This window comes from Diabrotica virgifera, chromosome 7 (assembly GCF_917563875.1).
Source record: "Diabrotica virgifera virgifera chromosome 7, PGI_DIABVI_V3a".
NCBI classification, from domain to species: domain Eukaryota; kingdom Metazoa; phylum Arthropoda; class Insecta; order Coleoptera; family Chrysomelidae; genus Diabrotica; species Diabrotica virgifera.
This window is the reverse complement of record NC_065449.1, coordinates 115898125-115922562: the sequence shown is the minus strand read 5'-3', so window position 1 is coordinate 115922562 and position 24438 is coordinate 115898125. Positions and strand designations below refer to the sequence as shown.

Here is a 24438-nt window from a genome sequence, read left to right as displayed (position 1 = left end):
CCCCCCACCGTAACGCAGTTTTTGAAGATTTTTGACACCCCCCCCCCCCCCAACCTGCGTTACGTAATACTTGAACGGTCCCTTTAATAAGAATGTTAGGTTCTTCATTGCTATCTATTACTATAGCGGATCTACTGAGCATTATCACACTAATCAATCAACTTGTATATTGATTTTAAAATTATTTTAAGGCGAAACATTTTTTTGTCATTACTTTTTAAACCACAGAAATGTCTGTAAATTATAATTCATATTTCTAATAATGTTTAAAAAGTAATGACAAAAAAATTTTTCGCCTTAATAGTTATTTATGATAAAGTGTTAAAAGTACAATTTTAAGGCACGCATGTAAAAGTTTGTAGAATGAGCGAAGCGAATTCTGCAATTCACATGAGTGCATTAAAAACGTACTTTTTAACACGTATATCATACAATATTTTTTCTACAAACGTTATAAATTTATAAAATACAATATTTTTGTTAATTGCTGAAACCATAAAACCTATGACCCGTAAAAGGTAGAACTGGTTGTCTACACTCGAGGGGAATGTCTAAAAATTCTCAGCGAAAATATTATACCGTTACATAAACTTGTTTTTTCTACAAACGTGTTAAAAATGCAATAATACAGTTTAAATTAAATTTTAAATAACATTTTAAACCACCTTTTTCAAATTGCGCAAGTTGTACTATTAATATTAAGGTGATACAGTAGCGATCAACAGGTAGCCAAAACGCGTTCAAAGATTGCGGCTGTAATTTTGAATATTTTTTCGAGATATTTGGCACACGTGTTCGTAATATAATAAAGAATGGCGGTACAGAGCCCAATTTGAAAAATATATTAATATGTGGAAGTTACTCTGTAATTAAATACAATATTAAAAAAACGAGCCTGTACCGCTATTAAGGGTCGATTTCTCATACCTGCGTTAATCTATGGTTCAGTTGAACCGGGTTCACGGGTGATCTCCGGTTCTGTTTGGAATGCATTTCTCATTGCGCGTTCATGTCAGTGCTCGTTCTACAGCTTTCGAGAAATGCCAATAGATGGCAAAAGGTAAAAACTGTCGCCATTTTGAACTACCTTTTTTATGCTGTTTTTGAATAAAGTTAAATTTAAGTATTTATAGTCAAATAGTCATTTTAATAATTATAAATAAATATTATAAAAACACAAATAATGTTATCGTTTATCGTTAGGCTTAATATAATAAAATAGGATATATTTATATTATGACAGCGTTTCGTGTTAATACAACGCATGCGTAGTCCATGAAATCATCTGAACTGAGTTCTGAAATCTTTGAACGGCCGAATTCCACCGTTCAAGCATCGTTCAAGTTTAAACTGCCATCGGTTGAACGGGAATTGAGAAAGACGATTTTGACTTTAAACTGACGTTTACTAGAAGTTCAGGTTAAACTGGAGTTGAACTCGATATGAGAAATTGACCCTAAGAAGAACAAAAAAATACACTTTCTTCAAATAAACTTTTTTATCCGATGCCTAGATTTTGTGTCATTTTGGAACTACTAATGAAATAAAAAATTTTAGTCCAAAATGACACAAAATCTCGGCATCGGATAAAAAAGTATATTTGAAGAAAGTGTATTTTTTTGTTCTTCTTAATGGCGGTACAGGCTCGTTTTTTTAATATTGTATTTAATTACAGAGTAATTTCCACATATTAATATATTTTTCAAATTGGGCTCTGTACCGCCATTCTTTATTAAATTACGAATACGTGTACCAAATATCTCGAAAAAATATTCAAAATTACAGCCGCAATCTTGGAACCCGTTTTAGCTACCTGTTGATCGCTACTGTTTCCTCTTAATGTTAATAAATGAAATATAAATATTTTGACGTTTCACAATTTGACAATTCACTTTTAACTGCACTGCCTTGAACATTTTAAAGCACTAGGGCTTTAAAGTAGCATTGTTAACGCTCCTATGGAGTGCTAAAAATTGCATTTTTAACACGGTTAAAATTGCATTTTTAACACGGTTGTAGAAAAAATAATTTTAAATTCGATATATTTACCTGTACAGGTGTGCTGCGCAGTAATGAACGCAACCTGTGTCAGTAGCCAGATGGCCGGTACGGTGTTCGAGGGAGCATAGGGAATAATATTATATTAAAGAACCAGTTGTCTTAAAATTTAAAATACTTTATTTAATTATATTTACCTATATTTATTATAACTACTGGACCAAATATTTGCTAGTATTTTTTACTATATTAGATAATTTTTTATCTTTTCTTAATACATTTTGATAGTATCACTTTTCTACTTTCATTTGGCATACGCAGAATTGTCCTATCTTCGTTATTTTCTGTCATTTGTTATTGCAAAACAAAGGTCTCTGGGATAAACAAATAGAATACCTAACTTTTAAACTAATTAATGGATCGGTCGCAAATTTTGAGAGTTTGTTATGTACCCCAATACCCAACTTTGAGTGAAGTGAAACACTACAGCTCTAGTTAGTTTTAGTAAAAGTTATTAATAAATAACAATTTTCAGTTATTTTGCAGTTTACGGAGCAACAAATTAACTTTTTGACTTTCAAAAATCGTCATTTTGAAGGTTTTTTAATGTTCTAAAAAATAAATTTTGTAATTTTATGTCAACTATTTAGCTTTTTAATTGAGTGCAAAAAATGGAAAAAATCGCATTGATTGCACTAAATTGTTAATAATTAAAAAACGCGAATTCTAGGCAGGAAACATGTAGGTTTTCATCCTATCCTATAGGTCAAGTCAACAATAACTAAAAAAGTAGTCAGCTACCTTGATATTTCATTGTACCGAACATGGTCTATTTCTTGCCTATTACCCTGGAGTATTATATCAGTGCGACGACACGAATGTTATCTACTTGTAATAATACAGTTTGAAAATCCCAACTCTAACTCGATGTCCTACTGTAATCTTTAGTTTCTGCAATATTAGCAATACATATGTGCAATATTGAAGTGTTCAATGGCTCACCGTCTTTGCCGAGCTTCTGGCGGCCCAATAATCACTAAATTTATTATTTCCGTCCTTTTTGAATGAATAGTGTTAGGTTTAAGATAACAGAATGCTGTTTGTTTTATTTTTGATATGAATGCAATTTGTTTTATTCTATTTAGAAACGAATGCCCACTTCTATTTCATTGATGGATGAATATACTATTTTTGTTATTCGATTTTAATTTTTAAATACAAATATTTTTTTGTGCAGTATTTTTGCCGCCCCAGGGGCGTCTTTTGATAGGGTCAGGGGAGGCAGTTGCCTGCCTCTGAAAATGACTGAAATTTACAAAAGAATACTTTCAATTTTAATCATTACATCATGTATAATGTATTGTATATTATATAATGCTTGCCCCCCCAATCAAAATTTCAAATGACGCCCCTGTGCCGCCCTCTCACAATTTGCCGCCCTAGGCAGCTGCCTATATTGCCTAATGGATAAAGCAGCCCTGGCCATATTAACAAATGGCATCATATATTTTATCCACCTTGGAAGTGTTTTTCATAATGGTCGAAAAATGGTCTAAGAAAAATGGTCGGAAAATATCCACGAAGCTCGTATTGCTCAAGCCAGTAGAAGAAGCAGCATGATATCAAAAGATGACAGAATTATGAAAAAAAAAGCTTTGTTTGACCATTTACAGCTTTTACTTAACAGTGAACGTATACCCATGAGAAATCGCTGATTAAAGGTAAAATAAAAAATATGACCATTTTATTCGATAAAATTACAGTAACAATACTTTAACCGCGTTTTTCTCGAATTTGCATTTTTCAAAAGTGGAAAACCTTTTCCTAAAATCTACTAATCAATCTCAGTACACCAATTTTTTTGATACTTTAGAAAAATATACAAAAGAATTAACTTTATTAGCTTTAAGTGTCAGGAATTGAATCCCGTTGGGAATAAAAAAAAAGAAATAAAAACGGGTTTTTCTCGAAATTCAATTTTTGAAAATTGGAAGACCTTTTTCTTAAAATCTACTACACCAATTTCAGTACACCAATTTTATTTGTTTTGATACTTCAGAAAAATATAAAAAATAATTCACTTTTTAAAGGTTTATTTATTAGTTTTAAGTCTCAAGAATTGGATCCCGTTGGAAAAAAAATGTTACAGGAAGGCAGAAAAGTGTCAAGTACAGTGGCGAAAAACAACTAAAAGTACCAAAAAAATGTTTGTATACCACAAAACCTTCTTAACAATGTAAAATCTTTTGTTTAAATATTAAAAAATTGTCATTTTTTCCAATTTAGAAAGTAAAACTCTCCTTAAGTATTTGTTGTAAGTAAATTTTATAATAATTATAAATGCAATAATTAGGTATAAATGTAAACTCTTTTTTAATAAAAATTACTCTTAACCTTTAATTTCATAGGCTTACACATTTTCAAAAGTAACGACGCTGTACAGGCAACTACCAACACTTTTCGTTTAAATATTTTCTTATGTACTTAGAACATCAAAAATCCACCAAACAAACAATAATTCCACAACCTTGAACAACTAGAATCAAACAAAAATAATGGTGCTATTTATAGTTGTTATTCATATTTTAATAGCGCCGAAACACCTTTCGAAATAATCTAAAAAAAGGGTGAGAGGACGAAGCTGGTTAGCGGTATTGTTAATATTTTGCGCACGTTATTTTTGCCACTAGATCACTTGGTCACAAGCCACTACAACACTCGATATATTATGCTAAAAAGCCGACGCCACCGACGGTTCAAGTTTGTATCTGAACTCGCAAAGTATTAGACGGATATCACTTGGAACGTGCAAATTGTCAAAAGTATTTTTTAAAACATAGGCGGCGCACCGAGCCCATTGTTGTGGTTATGATAGACTGAGCGGTATGTAAAAATACGCATTCGAACATGAGTTGATGTTTGTTTGCGTTGTTTTGAATGGTTACTTACATTCCTATCTTATGATAATTCTAGTTCTGATTCTATAATTCTGATATAATTTTTATTACATCTAACAGTATAATGTAATATGCTTTATTATTATCTTCGTAAAAATCTTTATTGTATTTAAAACCAGACGAATTGTTTTATATTATACAAAATAAAGGGTACCCCCGTTAAGATAGTCGAAATGCCCTAACTCGCAGAATCCAATTTTTTTACGTTCTATGCTCACTCCCCCTCACTCCACCTACCATCATAAATGTCATTTTTTCTTTTTTATTTTTTATTTCAGCGAATTGCAATCAATTTAAAAATTTCAAAAAATTCACACGTATAGTTGATGCTTTTACAAAACTGGTGTATTTTATAGACCCGTAGGTTGAGTATTTGAGCATTGAGCATTTTAAAAAATGCATTTTTTTTTCTAAAAAAGCGTATAATTTTTTTTGAGATGGTTGCAGGTCTAATTTTTTTTATTTTGTGTATCTTATCAAAAAATATATTTCCAATTTTTTCCCTAAAGTACCCACCTTCAAAAACCCAAAAAAACTGGTTTTTATGGGTTTTTGGTAATTTTCTCCATTTTATAGATTTCAAAATAGATCAAATCAAGATTTTTTATGGGTTATATATAATTTGAAGTAAGGGAGTCTCTTGAGAGTTTTGAAAAAAACAATTTTTTTGCGGTTTAAATGTGTTTCGCTCAATTTTTGAATATCATAAAAAACCCATTTATTCCAAATTACATGTATAACCTATAAAGAAACCTTGACTTGATCTATTTTAAAGTCTATCAAACCAGGAAAATGCCCAAAAACCCTTAAAAACAGTTTTTTTGGGTTTTGAGGGTGGCGCATGTTACGGAATAATCTGGAACAATTGGAAATATATTTTTTGATAAAGTACAAAAAACAAAAAAATACACCTTCAGCCATCTCAAAAAAAATTATACGATTTTTTGAAAAAAAAAATGCATTTTTAAGTTGTTTGCACTCAAGTCTATAAAAAAATAAACAAGTTTTGTAAAGCCTCAAGTATGCTTCTGAAATTTTTGAAATTTTTAAATTGATTGTACCGAACAAAAAACGAAAAAATTACGTTTTAGCTGTTAGTGGTTGGAGAAATAGAGGGTGGGCTAAAATTTATAAAAAGAGCGTTATTATTTAAGCACATAGAACGTAAAAATACTAAAAAAAATTGAATTCTGGCAAATAAGTAACCATAAAATGAAGTGGAATATTAAACTTATTGCAAAATATGGAATAACAGCGAATAGCCTGTGAATGGACAAGCGCTCTGATCTGTAAATTTATAAAATAGGTTCTAAATTACAATGTTTTATTTAGAAAGAGGTTTTTTAGCAATTACAAGCAAGCAAAACAATTACAACAAAATGACCTTCGAATTATAACAAATCTATATTATAAAAACGCATCAGAACAGTTCGAAATTAAAAGAGAAGTGCGACAGGGATGTGTATTTTCAGCACTATTATAAACAGCAGACACACATAAGCAATAATGAACACGCATCAGAAGAGTTCGAAATTAAAAGAGAAGTGCGACAGGGGTGTGTATTTTCAGCACTAATATTCAATGCATACTCTGAAGAAATTATGAAAAGAGGTCTTGAGAGAGAAACAGCAGGAATGAAGGTCAATGGAACACCAATTAACAACATTAGATATGCGGACGATACTATCATAATAGCGGACAACCTCCTAGACCTCCAAAACCTAATGAACAAGATAGTATGGAGAATAATGTGGATTATCAATAAACATCAAGAAAACTAAATTTATGAGGATATCAAAAACCCCAAATAATGATGAAAGCCTGACAATTGACGGTAAAACTTTAGAACAAGTTGAAAACTACAAATCTCTTGGCACAATAATTAATCAGACAAACGAATACTCCAAATAAATCAAAGTTCGAATAGAGAAAGCACGAACAAACTTCAAGAAAATGATGAGTATATTATGCAACGAGCATTTAATGATGGTCATTATGAAGCGAGTATGAGGGATACGAAACGAGCCGCCTAGAGGCGAGTTTCGTATGGAGTACGAGCTTCATAATGATAATTAAATGCAAGTTGTGTACACGATATTTTCTATGATCATTAACAACAAAAAATATATTCAAATTTGGCAAAGATTTTTATTTTCTTTTCAGAGCATCATTACGGTAGCTTTCCTGATGAGAACTAAGGAGTTCGAAATGGTCCATAGAAAGATGGTAATGATCTCTGAATCGAAAATAAAAATAATGCCTTTATCTACCTACGTTCTTACTCACGTATTGAGTACTAGGAGACAGATTTGTTGATCTTTGCCTCGGTGAATTGATGTGTTGTGGAGTGAATATAGACTCCCCATGTCTCTGCATTCATCACCCTTTATTCCTTGCAAATTTTAGAAGGATGGGGAATAGGTATAAGAGAGAATCTGTTTCCGAACTAAGAAATCCAAAGATTTTATTATTTTTAAACATTTATTTGTTTGAAAATGGAGTCTTTTGGGTTTCGACAAGTTATATTCAAATTTATTAATTTTGTAACGCAAACAAATTAAGTAATTTGTCAGTTTGACAGTTTGTTTACATATTGAGAACTGTCAAAGCGTATGTATTTGACTCGCCATTGGTCACTGCGCGTGTGCCACCTTAATCGCGAATGCCATATCGCGATTCTATTGGTTAAAAATCTGTATACTAATGAAAATCTGTATTATAATGAAGCTCATTATGATACAGGTCTTGACATCATAATTGATATATTATAGTATGAGGATAGAAAAAGGTACTTTGTGCAAGAGAACTGAAATTAGACTTGAGAGTTAGACTGGTGAGGTATTAAATTTTCTTGACTCTGCTTTACGGGATAAAAGTATGGACACTTAACGCGTCGACTGCTAAAAAGTTGGAATCATTTGAACTGTGGTTGTATAGAAGAATCCTGAAGATATAATGGACCGAGCATCTAACAGACAACAATGCCACGAGAAGAGTCAACAAAAGAATGGAAATATTGCAAACCATCAAGACACGAAACCTGCAATATAGGGATATCGTAATGAGATATACAACATACTTCAATTAATTATACAAGGGAAAATCCGGGGCAAGAGAAGTGTAGGAAGGAGAAGAACCATGTGAGGTTGCGTAAATTGAGGGAATGGAATCACATCAATCGAACCATTCAGAGCAGCAGCATCTAAGATCAGAATAGCCATGATGATTGCCAACCTCCGTCGCGGAGATGGTACGTAAAGAAGAAGACGAGATAATGAAAATATGCATTGCAATGTAATACCATGTCAGATAATTACAATATTTCACTTAATTGAAACATGTGAAAACTGTGTATTACATATTTATATATAAAATTACAGTGTAGTGTCATATTTAAATTATGGTAGGGGAGCCCAAGCGGGGATTTTTGCAGTTACTCGAGCGTGTCAGATTATCATATGGGGAGAAACCTGGTGCACTGCAGATGTACCTCTACCATATTTTAGCTCGGGGACATATGGGAGTTCGTTAAGGGGGGCCCGAAAAAAAATCTATCTTTAAAAATACTAGAAATTGTCAGATTAAGATAAGGTAAGTTAAGGACATGCAAAACAGTATATATTTCAAAAATCTGACGATTTGAGCGGGGCGTAAGGAAATGGGCGAGTTAAAAAGTCTCAGAAAAAAAAGCGAATAATTCGCGAAATTAACTTTAAATCGAAAAACTAAAAATATGTGTTCAACATTTTTCAAAAATCTATTGAATGGTACCAAACATGACCCCCACGGAGAGGGTGGGGGCTAAATTTAAAATTTGAGATACAAATCCCGCGATATTTCGCAAAATAAACATCAAAAAACTGCAAAATGCACTTAACCAATACATATTTTTGAAATATCTATAGAATGGTACTAAACACGGCCCTCCACGGAGGTGGGATGGGGGGTTACTTTAAAATCTTAAATAGGAGCCCCAAATTGTTATTCCAGATTTGGATTCTTTACGTAAAAATAAGCAACTTTTATTCAAACATTTTTTCAAATTATGGATCGGTGGCGCTATAATGAGAAAAACGATTGTTGGAAATGGAAACTTAAATTAAAAATGGAAAGTCCTCACTAAAATGGAAAACTTGGCTTAACGTTTTTTGGTTTTAGGACCTACTCTTCACAACCCAATGGGCCCCCAAAGCGCTCGACTGACTGCACATTTAGCATACTTCGCTCCCCTACTATCATTTAATCAGGTGTAAAAGAATCATCAGAAACGTTGTCTGTAGTTCAGATGTACGTACAGTAATTTTTTATGCTCCAGAAGTAAAACGCTTTGTCAGACTCGGCATTTAAGTTATTGATTGTTATTGATGTGGCATCAAAATTTTGATGAAAAATAATAAAAAGGAACTACTTCAAACTAAAAGAGAAAAACATAAAACGGCTAGAAGCAATTTATACAAGAATATTGGAAAAATATAAAGATCAATGTAAAACAAGCAACAGAAAATTTATTGGGTATAGTAAGCAAGAAGGAGAGAAATAATTTTGGATGGCAGAGAACATCTTTGATAGAAACGAAAAAGGCGCATGGCCAAACTGAAAACAACACACTCCAGTATAACATAACTAAACAGGGATATCTTCTTCTCTCCGTACTATGTTTACTATTAAACGTTGAAAAAATAAGTATTCTCATCCTTTTTAAGAACATTTACATTGATCTTATCAATATTACCCAAAAAATTACACCGGGAGGTGGACCCAAAAAATTACAGTGTGGAGACCAAGAGAAGACAGAAGAAGTAGAGGTAGACCACCTACACGATGGATAGATGACGTCAAAAGGATTGCTGGGAATTGGTTGCAGAAAGCCCAAGATCGACAAAACTGGAAGAAATTAGGGGAGGCCTATGTTCAACTTTGGATGTAGAAGGCTGGATGATGATGATGATGATGATGATGATGATGATGATGATGATGATGATGATGATGATGTATCATTCCCAACTGAATCTAAAATTAACATTTCTTACTAGCCAGAAAAGTTGCAAACGTACCAACAAAAAGATTCAATAACAAAATACCTAGGTAGAAGATAGAAATCGAACTAAGGGATTTTTGGTCTAACTGTATAACCATCGGCATCATCTTCTTATTTAGAGCAAAATTGATGAGATGGCTTTCATATATATGAAAATGGGACAGAGTGACGGACTATTAAAGTTATAATGAAATTCTAAAAGGTAAAATAATACACAATGGAACAAGAGAGAGAGAGAGAGAGAGAGAGAGAGAGAGAGAGAGAGAGAGAGAGAGAGAGAGAGAGAGAGAGAGAGAGAGAGAGAGAGAGAGAGAGAGAGAGAGAGAGAGAGAGAGAGAGAGAGAGAGAGAGAGGAGAGAGAGAGAGAGAGAGAAAGAGAGAGAGAGATATGAGAGAGAGAGGAGAGAGAGAGAAGAGAAGAGATAGAGAGAGAGAGAGAGAGAAAGAGACGAGAGAGAGAGAGAGAAGAGAGAGAGAGGGGAGAATTTAAGTTTTCTTCTTAATCTCCTATAAGTACATGTAGAACAAATGGAATGGAATGAGTTATATCCGTTATTTATTATCGCTTTGGTGGCTTTTGTTTTTATTTGTAGTATTGTATTTCTGTATTATGTATTGTACAGTTTATATACTGATAGTTTTGCTTTTGTATTCTATCCATTTGGTTTCTGCTGTCATTATTGCACATCTTAATGTGTCATTTGACAAGCACTTATTTCGGGGTTGTTTGTTTTTGAATTATGTTTCTTTCAGTTGTTCAATTCCCACTGTTTCATTTAAACATTTCATTGTTTAAATTATTCTGTTCGATGAACAAGTAATATCATTCGGCCATAAAATCAAATAAAGCAAAACAGCGAGCTGTATATTAATATGTAATTACTAAATTATAATTATTAATGGAATTATGTCCCCTTCTTGTTTTATTTAGTTGCTAAATATGCAGGTAATATGCAAATTTTATATATTTATCAGTTCGAATGGTTAATTTAATTTCATGATTTTTAAACTGTTTTTAGCACACGATACGCAATAATTTAGGAAATTAATGTGAATTATGTCAATTTAACAAACTATACTTAACATTCGTCATACCTATTATAATATGCGGTTATTGCATTAAATTTACAGTGGGAAGACTGGTAAAGTTTTTGCTCTATTATTCTACACTGCAAAAACAAAGTTAGAAAGTCCAGGTTGTATCTTAAACGGGAAATTGGCAGAATATCGAATTCATAGTGGTAAATATAAATGGAACATTAAGAAAACCACAAGCTCTGATAATAAGACTAAAAGGTCGGTAAGCAATTAAATGTGTCACCAGTTGTAACAAAATAGGCAATATTACTGCCAATGTGGGAAACAAACAAGTTTTTGCCAGTTTACAGTGGCAAGAGGTAAAACAATCAAGCATTGTGTTTATGTAATAATCTTTTTCTTGTATCTCCTCCTCTCTACTGATATTAATTAGGACGTTAATCCAGATAACTAAGATGACCATTGATCTTGGAAGAGTGTTAGCTGTATGTCTGGTTCACTGTCTAAGATTCTTAAGCCATGCGATTTAGCTCCTACTAAGTCCACGGTTATGCTCAAAGATCAAGTCTTCCAAACGTTGTTCTTTTTTTAAATCTTTTAATTTTTATAATGACGAGAACTGTTTTTCGTAGTATAATTGTGTGTTGTTTGTTTTCTCTTACTGCCAAGTGGTACTTTATCCTTCTGTTCATTTTCGCTTTTGTAATGGATTTAAATCCATTTCCCAAATGATTAATATACTTGCTGCAACCGGACAGCAAAGCTAAAATTTATAAAGCCTGTATCAGATCCCTAATGATCTATGGAATGGAATCACGACGAACGTCAATAAAACCAAAATTATGCTACGTACAATAAGAGGAGACAGAATAAGGAACACCATCGCAGAACAATGCGGTGAACAGGATGTAGTAAGATATGTAGGCTAGACAAATAGAATAGAATGGTACAATCATGAAAAAAACGGATGGGAAGGTACAGGCTACCAAGAATTGCGCTATGAAAACCACCGGGCGACCACCGGGGAGACCACAATGAAATCAACAAATCATTAGATTTATAACAAATACAACATGAAACATACGACGTATGTAAGAGTTTAAACTTTTAAATCATAAGTAATCTATATTTTTCTCGATTAGTTTTGCCGATATTAAAATCCGTTCTTGCGAGAACTTTAATTTTGATTTATTTGCTAACAGCTCATTAGATTGTCTAAAATTAACATTAGCTGAGCAGATTCTACAGACGAAGAAACATTCACGTTTGTTCCGTAATATTATCATTAATTTTTTGATTTAAGACAAAAACCAAGAAGTATTAAATTATTAAAATTAGTCTGGTTCTTAAATACCTAATCTCGACAAGATTTATACCGAATATAGACATAAGCGTCTATAGTTTTTGGTACCTAATATATTTTTGTTGATAGGTCTGGTTACATCAAGATAATAGATAACATCTAAATAGATAACATCAAACTTGCACTGATATAAATATTTATTTATAGACTCCTAGTATCACTCCTGTTACACGATTATTTAGTTACTATAGATTGATAGCATTCATGAATCATACATTACTGATATATTTTCGAATTATACACAACAGAAACTTCAAACAAGAAGTTAATGAAACCAAATTCAGATATTATGTAAAAGTATTTGGAACCAAAATGGCGACGTTTGTTTCCAATATATTGTTTTCATTGATACATCATTAAAAAGTCATTGATTGAATATAATATGAGAAACTAACAAAAATGTTTTGAAGTAAGTATTATATACTTGGAAACATTTAACAATACCATAGTCATATAACTGCATAGTAAAGAAGGGATTAAAAGTGTAATCAATGGAAATAGGAGAAAACGAAATAGCTGCTGAAATGATAAATAATGGAGTGGAAGAACTACAAAAAAGGATGTAAAGCCTTATCAAGAGGCTAGGGGAGAAGGAAAATATGCCGGAAGATTGAACTGAAGCTCTATTATGTCATATGTAAAAAAAGGGAAGATAGATTGGCATATGAAAATTACAGAGGTGTTGCTCTGTTGGATACTTGGTGAGAGACTTAACAGATTTGCTGAAGATCAACTAGGTGCATATCAGGCCGGTTTTAGAGTTAAAACACCAGTGAAAGATTAGATTTTTACACTAAAAGAAATTCAGACTACCTGGTATCAACATCAGGTATCCCTTCATGCGTTGCTCCTAGATTATAAACAAGCGTATGATAGGATATGAAGGAATAAAATGTATGAAGCACTGAACTCCTTAGGCATACCCGCAAAAGTGATTAGGTTAGTATGAATGACTTTGATTTGAATAACACACAAAATCATCTAGTGTGGTAAGGATTCTCATGGGATGAATTTAAAGTGAACATTGGTCTTAGACAAGGAGGTCGGTTATCCACGGTGCTTTTTAACTTAGTATTGGAAACAATAATCAGAAATAGTCGAGTTAAGACGACCGGATCTATCTTGAACAATGAGCATCAATACCTGGTCTTCGCTGATAATCTTACTGTTCTAACGAAAACAAGAAAATACATGATACTCGGAAATACAGAGCAAAAAGAAGAGGGCAGTTTACTTTTATATCAAATGAAGCAAAGGAATATAATTTCGAGAGATTGGTCCATTTTACGTATCTGGGGGTTATTGTAGACCAGAAAGGTCAGGAAGCATGGGAAATAAATGAGAGGTTGGCAAAGGGAAATAAAAAATGGGCCTAAGAAGCCTATGACCGCTGATGAAATCCAAATATGTATCGAGAAAAATAAAGCTAAGGATATATAAAACGGTAACAAGGCTCACAGTCAACTATGGTAGCGAAGTATGGACAATTAAAAAGCAAATACGCAGAAATTGGAAAGATGGCAAAGGAAAATACGCAGAGCTATATATGGAGGAAAAAACACGGTGGAAGGTTAGGCGCAACGAACAAACAGGGAGCTAAAGGAACTGTATAATGAACTAAGCGTCAGTCACTTTATAAAAGCACAGACAGTGAGATGGATGAGACACGTGATGAGAATGGAAAAGAAGAGGATGCCAAAGATGATCCTAGAACAGGGCCCAATAACGAAAAAAATGAAAGGAAGACCCGGACGAAGATGGTTTGACAGCGTACAGGAAGATCTAAGAAATTAGGGAAGTATTGGTTGGGAAGAAAGTGCAATAAGCATGGATGAATGAAGGAGAATAGAAAGTCAATTTGGTAGGCAAGGAACATGATTGGAAAAGAAGCCACCCCACTTAATACAAATTTTGTAATATTTAAGTATTATATTATTGTAATATTAATTGTATTTTTAGCCCTAGGCCTTCAAAGCCTATTGAACTTTGTAAATAAACAACTTCCCAGAAGAGTATCGGCAACGAGATACTTTTATCCAGAACCGATTTTAGGTGTACCAAAAAGCACTATTAGAAACAGAATAACAGGCTGGATCCGGGAAAACACAAAGAATACTGAGAACAAATTCCCACGCAATCTCATGAGAAGATACTGAAGAAGTAAAAAAGACTTGTTTTTGTAGCTGGTATATAATTTATTTTTCTCGTGAAAATAGTTTCATAACTGAGACCTAGCTAGACCTAGAAAGGATAGCTGTAGAACTGAGAGAAATGAAAAAGAGACCGCTTAAAATCATAAAAGGGTTACTAATTGTAATGTGAATATGCAATGGAGATCTAAGCTGCAGATTATGTAACAAAAGGACCGAGAAAGTCAGACATGATTTGTGTGACTGCAAGACACTGGATCGCAGGAGACAAGTAGTATATGGAAACTCCAAATATGGTCTCCACCCAAAAGACCTCTACAAACTGGTAAAGGGCAAAAGCATTTTTGAATCGGTGTCAAAAAAGAACATGAACGGTAAGTGAAATACGCCAAAAGACGGCAGTGTCACCGAAGAATGCGTTCAGACGCCTCTCAAATAAAAAAAAACACACATTTACATGAACAAGCAGCGGAATAGCCGAGGAGATGGGCTTGATGTCTTAATAAATCGTGACATTTGATGTCACAGTACATGAATTTTCTTTTCCTTAAGACTTCTAATGACATTTAATAAGTAGACAGTATGGCGTTAGCATGAACTTAAAGTAAGTACGAGTAGAATGAATGTATTTAAGTTTTCAATAATTTGCAACCTATAATAGAAAACACACTTATTCAAAAAGTTAGCTAGACATAATGGAAACAGCAAACATAAAACAATAGTCGTAATAATCATTTGAAAATTATACCGAAATGACTTACATAAACACTTACATAACCCGCCACAGAGACTCCTAATAAAACTTTTTCTGTTGCATTAAAATTAAAACCAAGCAAAAGTAGGTACCTACTGTGAAATTTATATTCAATCTTTCCGTGCGGAAATCAACTCTACACCCTTCGCATCGAATTCCTTGAGGAATTTGAGATAGAGGTATGCAAAAGAATAAGTATGAATTGTTTATATCGCAGGATTTTTAAAAATCATTCATCTTACAATATATGAAAAATTGGTAGCAGAAATCGGACATAGATAATTTGAATTTAGGAATTGTTTAGCTGCTAGAGAGGTGTTATTTGCTTTTCATGCTTTGATAGAGCTATATTTAACTGCAAAGCAAAGCATATACCTATCTATGTTTTGTTTTGTAGACTACAGTTGAATGCTGTAGAAACGTGGACACTAAACAAATAATGCATGAACCTGATATAGCCATTTGAGGGGTGGGCATACAAAAGGATCTTGATAATCTTGTGGAGGGATAAGTTGACTAACCAGGAAGTACTACATTGTGGTAGATTAAAACAACCAATATTACCAGTATTAACAATTAAAGGAAAATACAATATCTGGGCCATCTGATACAAGGAGATAAATACAAATTGTTACACATAAGTATGCAAGAAAAGGTTCAGTGGAAAAATGGAAGACTATGAACACAGGATAATTTTATTAAAATATCATGGATTGAACGAATCATCAATGAAGAAGTACTAGAGACCATGGTAAATTAACTTTGGGTTTTGAAATAAAAGTATCGTAATATGTAGCATATGTTATAAGAGATCCAAAATACGATTTACAACTGAGAATCCAACGAAAAAACACCATAGGCTGAACAAGAACCTTTATGTCTGCCTAATTTGATTGTCTGGTTTGACTACATTCAATCACCTGTATAGGGTAGTACTAGATACACAACAGTAGATACAGAGTCGAATAGGAGAATGATTCGAATTTGTTAGATATTTGTTTATGATAAATGTTTCATATTTTCGACAAAAATTATATTGACCCATAATGGTAAACTTAAACTTGAACTCTTATTTATTATCAACTTATCTTTTTATTTGTAACACTGTCTAATATTGTTTACCAAATTTACATATAGGCTCTCATATTTTCAATGTTAATCTTAACATCACCACAACGCAAACTTTAAAATCAACTAATGTTAACTTGTAATTATGTACTGCGACGATAACCACAACTTTTACAGCACACGTTTTAGAGGTAAAATTGGTAGCAAAACTATGTTTTAAATTTTAAATGTAGACTCTATGGCATTCATATATTCTTATCAGCGAATGACGTACCTACTGTTTACCTATTACACTTATGGGTAAAAATATCACATAGATTCTTCGTTGTTTGTTTTAAAAGTAAAACATTGATTTTTAATCTTATGCTGCCTATTATCTTTATAAATACATATAACCTAAATTTTTGCTGTCATAAGTATTTAATATCTAATATTTTTGTTTTTATAACAAAAAACTAGCATTCATTAGAATCTTGGTTGCAGCTTGTAAAATGTTTATACATATTTTATTATTTGCCAAATAGGATAGACAGAGAGCATATTTGATATCGACAAAGACTATTTCCGACATGTAATGAGAGGTCCCAAATATACGTTGCTGCAAAATATTATGCCACGGAAAATAGCAAGCAAACTCAATCCAGGACGAAGCAGGACTTCATGGTTGCAGAACTTTCGAGATTGGTAGGGTATGCTATTTAGGGTGGCAGTGAATTAAATCAAAATAACTATGATGCTAACCAACCTTCTGAAAGGACATGGTACATAAAGAAGAAGAAGAAAGAGCATCGGAAACCACTATAATATACATTCATCTAGAAATGAGCTCTATAAACACCAGTGTTTTTCAGTCAATACGGCGTGAAAAATTTTGGTATGTCATTGGTATCAATGGCTGAACAAAAATCGATGATCTGACCAACCGTCAGTGGGGATTTATCAACCCTAGATATTAAGTTAAGAGTACTGATCGATTAAGAAAAATCTAGAGAATTCAACATCTCAACATATCTGTGCTTCATAGAGTATAGTAAAGCTTTAGATCTAATCAAATGGAATAATATGTGGCAAGTTTTTTCTAAAAATGGAAGTCTTGATTCATCTGATACTGCTAACTAAAAGCCTAAAAAATAACAATTATGCAAGAGTTAGAGTAAATGGTGAACTAACCGAAAGTTTCAGGGTCACTAAGGGCGTGAGGCAAGGCTGAAGACTAAGCCCAATTCTATTGAATATGTATGGTAAAAGGATAATGCGGAAACAACTGCAGATTCACTATCTGCGGGAAGGCGATTTGAAACTTGAGGTATGCAGATGATACAACCATCCTTTCTAGTTCCGAGGTTGAACAGAACTGATTCCACTGCTACAACGGATAGAAGAAGTAAGCTTAACGATGGGTCTTAAAATAAACAGAGACAAAACAAGAATCATGATAATCTATAGTACTTACAACAATAAAATGCATCTAACGATGATAAAGAATATCGCTCTTGTAGATAAATTTGTCTATCTGGGCTCATTAATAACTAACAAGGAGGGCTATACCAAAGAAATATAGCGCCGGTGAGCAATTGCAAAAACCTCTGTGCAAAATTGACGTAAATTTGGGAAAGCCATGAAATAACTATCGATACAAACATGAGTCTGGTCTGGTATAATCTTAAAAGTCTTTTAAGATTAGAAATTTATATAGTAAAAATAAATAATAAAGTATAAATTTTTACTTAGTATTCATTTAAAATTTAATCTTAGTTTCTATTATTTTTACCTCTTTTTCTATTCAATGTAAAAATATTCTTGTTCTAAACATAACTTTACCCCTAAAAACGTGTCTAGTTTCAAGCGATGACGCCTATGCTTTTGTTGTCGAATTTGTCGGAAGTAAGCCATACTTTTACTCCTTAATAATATATTATTAACACATGTCGTGTATATAAAGTTTCCTAAAGAGGTTTAATAAAAAGGTTCCATATAAAAAATTTATTTACTTACCGTCTTCGGATAATATGGAAGGGCTGGACGGACTTAATGTACAATTTGTATAGGAAGACCTTTGAGATGCTAAAGCATGATCGGACGATGTATTTCGAAGATCACCTAAAAATATATTATTTAAATACTGTTTAATTTAAATGATTTATTATAAGTATATCGCAAACAAATATCATTATAGTTTTTAATACTTGTAGGTTATTTGTAGTATACATTTAAAGATTTTTTTATTTATACACATGGCTGTTCAATAAGTTTTGCAGTTCGATAAGAGAGGGCGTTGCTACCAGCCTATAATATATTTTGTTACGTTGATACACTCTTCAGATGAACGTGTGTGAATTTTATTTCAATATTAGTGGAGTCACTGAAGGTGGATATGAGCTATTACCTCCGATTTCGTTGAACCTCCATCGATTTGCATGAAAATTGGTGAGTGGTTAGAGGATATCTCATTGAACAAAGGTGACATGGTGCCAACTTGCGCTTTTACCCTGGGGGTGGAAGCCACCCCTTCTCGTGGGTGAAAATTATTTTATTAAAAATAGCCCCATAATTCGATAGAGGGACAAATTTCAAGCAAAATTTGTTATATAAAGTTATTAAAATAAATCAAAACTGTTTGAGTTATTAAAGATCAAAGATTTTAATTTTTCTTGAGAAAAATGCAATTTTTCATCAATAACTCAAAAAGTGAAGTTTTTAAAAAAGTTATTATTATCAAAATTGAAGCTAATAAAAAATAAAATAAACCCCTTACTACATAGACCTTTTAATGTTAACTAAAAGTGAGTTATAGGTAATTGAATGTATATTTTTTTCGGCGAGTAAAAAACTTTAAGTATTCAAGCTGAAATAACGGGAAATTGGTGCATTTTATAACATAAACTTATAGGTCTGGATCCCGCGTATGAAAAAAAAGTTGATTAATAGCAAGCTGAAAATTTGTCAATAGCTTAAGGGTGTCTAGTCGGCTAAACTTTTATATATGGGAACACTGGAACAGAGGCAGTTTTAATTGTGGAACAGGTTAAAAATTTGGAACAGTCAGACCACGAAAACGGCACATTTATTTTGTCCGACAGAATAGACTTAAACTCTCCGAACAGAGATTAAACTCTCATGCAAAAATCACACTGCTATTTTTCACCAAATGGGCGTTTTAATGAGTGGAACATGTAGAATATGTCAAATGACAGGAATTATGACAGGTGTTAAATAGCAGTCTGATTTTTGCATGAGAGTTTAATCTCTGTTCGGAGAGTTTAAGTCTATTCTGTCGGACAAAATAAATGTGCCGTTTTCGTGGTCTGACCGTTCCAAATTTTTAACCTGTTCCACAATTAAAACTGCCCCTGTTCCAGTGTTCCCATATATCAAAGTTTATCCGACTAGACACCCTTAAGCTATTAACAAATTTTCAGCTTGCTATTAATCAACTTTTTTTTCATACGCGGGATCCAGACCTATTATTAAACATTTGTCAAAGTACTTAAAAATATCTATTAAATGAGCCCCGAGCATCTTGATAGCGTTAAAATTTATGCCCCAAAATTTTTTCAAAATTTATCTTTTAAAAATTTTTCCAAAAAATGTTATTGTTTTTTTTAATAACTCCGTTCGTGTTTAAGATATCAGGTTCACCTAAAAACTGTTTGAAAGTTAATTCCAAGTGCTATTTAAACACGTTAAACCTAATCTTTTAAACCCCTTACTCTTTTAAAAATAAAAGGTTAAGTAACCCCGGTTGCATGGTTCCCACAGCAAAATTTAAGATATAAACGTTTCTATCTCGGTTATTTTTTACCCTATAGAAATACTAAAACAGTTAAAATATTTGGCGCAGAAAAAACTAAAATTTGGTTATATATAATTTTTTAAGTATATTGAGTATTTTTGGAGTTATTATCAAAAGAATATGAGAATTACAATAATTTTAAAAATTATGATTTTTTTAAATTATATCTTTTTTTCAAAAATATGCATTCTAAACCGGTCAAAATTATCGAACACATTACTTATGCCAATATAAAGAAGTTCTTGTAAGGATTACTATAAATTTTAATTTTTGTGGAAATGGCGCATGTTTTATTTTTCACTTTTTCCTAAAAAATTCGAAACGGTTCTTTTATTTTCATTATAACTTGCTTAATTTTAACGCTATTACCTTGTTCTGAAGCTCATTTGATAGGTATTCCAAAGTACTTTGGTAAATGTTCAGCAGGAATATTTTATACGTTGCATCGTTTTCCCGTTATTTAAGCTTGAATACTTAGATTTGAGTACTCGTCGAAAAAAATACGCATTCAATTGCCAATAACTCACTTTGAACTAACATTAGTTTAGTTCTTTATGTGAGGAATGTATTCAATTTTTTATTATCTTCAATTTTGAGTAAAAATAACTTTTTTGTAAAAGCTTATAGTTTTTAATTTATACGTGAAAAACCGATTTAAAACATGCATTTCTTTACGAAAAGATAAAATCTTTGGTCTTTAATAACTCAAAAAATGTTGATTTATTTTAATAACTTTATATAACAAATTTTGCTTATAATTTGTCCCTCTATCGACTTATGGTATTATTTTTAATAAAATAATTTTCACCCCCGAGAAGGGGTGGTATCCACCCCCAGAGTAAAAGCTCAACTCATCAAGCTCAAAAACTTCACTTTTTGAGTTATTGATGAAAAATTGCATTTTTCTCAAGAAAAATTAAAATCTTTGATCGTTAATAACTCAAACAGTTTTGATTTATTTTAATAACTTTATATAACAAATTTTGCTTGAAATTTGTCCCTGTATCGAATTATGGGGCTATTTTTAATAAAATAATTTTCACCCCCGAGAAGGGGTGGTATCCACCCCCAAGGTAAAAGCTCAAGTTGGCATCATGTCACCTTTGTTCCTTGAGATATCCTCTAATTACTCACCAATTTTCAACAAAGTCGATGGAGGTTCAATGAAATCGGAGGTGAAAACCTTCAGTGACTGCACTATATGCCAATTTTCTTTGTTTATAAGGACATACAGCTTTAGATTAAATACTTTGTTTATAATTCTTCCAGTTTAACTTTTCCCATGCGTCACGATTCATTTTCAACCGAGTTCAATCAAAAAATAAAGTGAAACGTACGTCGATGTGTAGTATTGATACGTACTGTCAGAGTGTCAGTGGTAGTAATTAGGAAATGGCTATTATCCCGTGAACGTATTTTATAAGGCTATATATTTTCGAAAGGATAAAGTAGATTTTATCCGTCGATTCATCACTGTGGATGAGACTTTGTAGCCCGATCAAAGAAAAATCTGACCCCAAAAAAAATAAAGGTAGGATGAAAATTTGGGAATAAGTAGTTGAAATAGTCTATTATTATATAGGAAAAAGTTTACAGTTCTACATCCCCTCCATTTTTGTAAAATACTCCCTCCCGAAGGTGAAAAACATACATTCAAAATAAGACAGGAATTTAATAAAATGACTGATTATAAAAAACTTTTGTCCTATAGAGTTTTTTCGCTAAGTCAATACTTTTCGAGTTATTTGCGAGTGAATATGTTCATTTTTAACAAAATCAAAATTGACGTCCTATCGTAGTTGACAAAAAGAAAACAAAACAAAAAACAAAACAAAAAAAAAAAACTAAAATAAAATACAAAAAAATGCATTTATTTTAATATTAAGATTAATATTTTTATTTGTAAAATGTATACACTATGTGACATCCTATCGTAGTGAAAAAAGAAAACAAAACAAAAAACAAAACAAAAAAAAACTAAAATAATATACAAAAAAGAATGCATTTATTTTAATATTAAGATTAATATTTTTATTTGTAAAATGTATACACTATGTGTTCTTGATAAACATTAAGTAATGTAATATATTTATATTTATTAACATAGTATGTACCGGGTGTCCCAATAAGAATGGCTCTCGGCCCTATCTCAGGAACGGTTTATAGTAGAGCTTTGAAATAAAAAATTTTATAACAAAAGTTGCCTCAGGAAAAGCCTGGAAATTATTTTCATAATTGTGGGTCCACCGCTAGAGGGCGTAATTGAATATCAAAAATAAAAAAATCTAAATTTTACAAAATTTTCCTAATGAAGGGGCACTGGAAATCCGATTATTGTATTCTTCATCAAATTCTGCGCATATTTGATTTCACAAGTTTAACTCTACCTTTGCAAATAAGAGGTGGGGGTGAGTGGGAACCTTGTTATGAAAAAATGGCTGTAAGTCCGGTTCTGCTAAATCAAATTTTGAAAACTGGGTCTTGTTGAAGACAGATCTTTTTCTTCAATGTAAGCGTGAAAATTTTGAACCATCCTAATAAGTAATAAGCCAGCTGGGAGGCGTTATTTAATTTTTTTCAGAAATCTAGTTTTCTTTGGAAAATATTAAATACAAGTATGCATTTTTAATCATATTTTATAAAATTAGATTAAATTAGCAATAGAATAGCGAAAACCGCATGTCGATACCTTTTGTCTATCTCAAGATATCTCGAGAAACGTGTAAATTTTATACATAACTGTTACTATCACCGGTAAACTAAGTTAATGAAAAGTAGTGTGCTGTGGAAAAAAACAAAATAACATTTTCCAGATGTCAACGTATAAAAATATAATTAATTAAAACAACAACATAAAGAGAAACAATACTATTAAAATTAAATATAACACAGAACAAAAAGAACTACTTAGTGACGACCTAAATATTCAAATTGTTGCCCATCATACACTACTCTAGAATACATTATCCAGAGAATACTAAACGCCATTCAAAGCATATCGAGAGCAGAAATTGAGACTGCTGTTCAATATACTCTTGAAAGAGTAAATGTTTGCAACGAAAATGATGGGCAAAAATTTGAACGTTTATGTCATCACTAAATAGTTGTTTTTATTTCTTTGTAATAGGGCTTTTCAACGCTTCTCATTTGTTTCGAGCCTCTGTCATATGCCGTATAATCCGTGTATAATATTAATATACGAGAAATGAACGAGGCTCGAAACAAATGAGAAGCGTTGAAAAGACCTAATATACGTTGACAGCTGGAAAATGTTTCTTTGTTGTTTCCATAGCACACTACTTTTAATGAATTATTTCGTTTACCGGTGACAGTAACAGTTATGTTTTTAAATTTACACGTTTTGTAAGATATCTCGAGATAGAAAAAAGGCATTAACATGCGGTTTTCGCTATTCTGTTGATAATTTTGTCTAATTTTGTAATATGGTATTAAAAATGCAAGTTTGTATTTAATATTTTCCAAGGAACACTAGATTTCTGAAAAAAATTAAATAACGCCTTCTAGCTGGCATATTACTCAGTAAGTTGGTTCGAAATCATAACTTTTACATTGATGAAAAAGATCTGTCTTCAACAAGACCCAGTTTGCAAAATTTGATTAAGCAGAACCGGACTCACAGCCAGTTTTTCATAACAAGGTTCCCACTCACCCCCACCTCTTATTTCCAAAGGTAGACCTAAACTTGTCAAATCAATGATGCGTAGAATTTTATGAAGAATACGACGATCGGATTTCCAGTGCCCCTTCATTAGGAAAATTTTGTAAAATTTAGATTTTTTAATTTTTGATATTCAATTACGCCCTCTAACGGTGGACCCACAATTATGAAAATAATTTCCAGGCTTTTCCTGAGGCAACTTTTGTTATAAAATTTTTTATTTCAAAGCTCTACTATAAACGGTTCCTGAGATATGGCCGAGAGCCATTCTTATTGGGACACCCGGTACATTAGCTGTAATGAGTAGGTAAATAAGAAGTAAAAAATTGGAATAATATTATAATAACCAAGTTTCACTAATTGGCAATATCTTTAATGCATTTACTTTTGATTGAGACTGGCTGAATGACCATAGTCCAAGCCAAAAAAGAAAAAAAAAAACAAAATCAAAACATGTTTTTGGACGGATTTTCGGAAATAACTCAAAAAGTAAGTATTTTATTGAAAAAAATATTCTTAACAAAAATATAGCTTATTATATAAAAAATTTAAAAAGTTGGTGTAAGCATGAGGTCTGTAGACCCAGTAGAAGCAGAGTTG

At 32.2% G+C, this 24438-nt stretch overlaps 1 protein-coding gene across 14 annotated transcripts in view; it reads right to left on the bottom strand.

Moving 5' to 3' along the window:
• LOC114328625 (uncharacterized) overlaps positions 1 to 24438 on the bottom strand; it is an 895031-nt gene that overhangs the window by 361172 nt on the left and 509421 nt on the right. For 12 of the 14 annotated variants that reach the window (XM_050655804.1, XM_028277517.2, XM_028277519.2 and 9 more), the window contains one exon: positions 18362 to 18466. In XM_050655804.1, coding sequence (XP_050511761.1) covers positions 18362 to 18466 — 105 coding nt within the window. Of the gene's footprint in view, positions 1 to 4412; positions 4432 to 4671; positions 4874 to 18361; positions 18467 to 24438 lie in introns of those variants that run through there. The other 2 variants (XM_028277529.2, XM_028277527.2) reach the window with 2 other exon arrangements.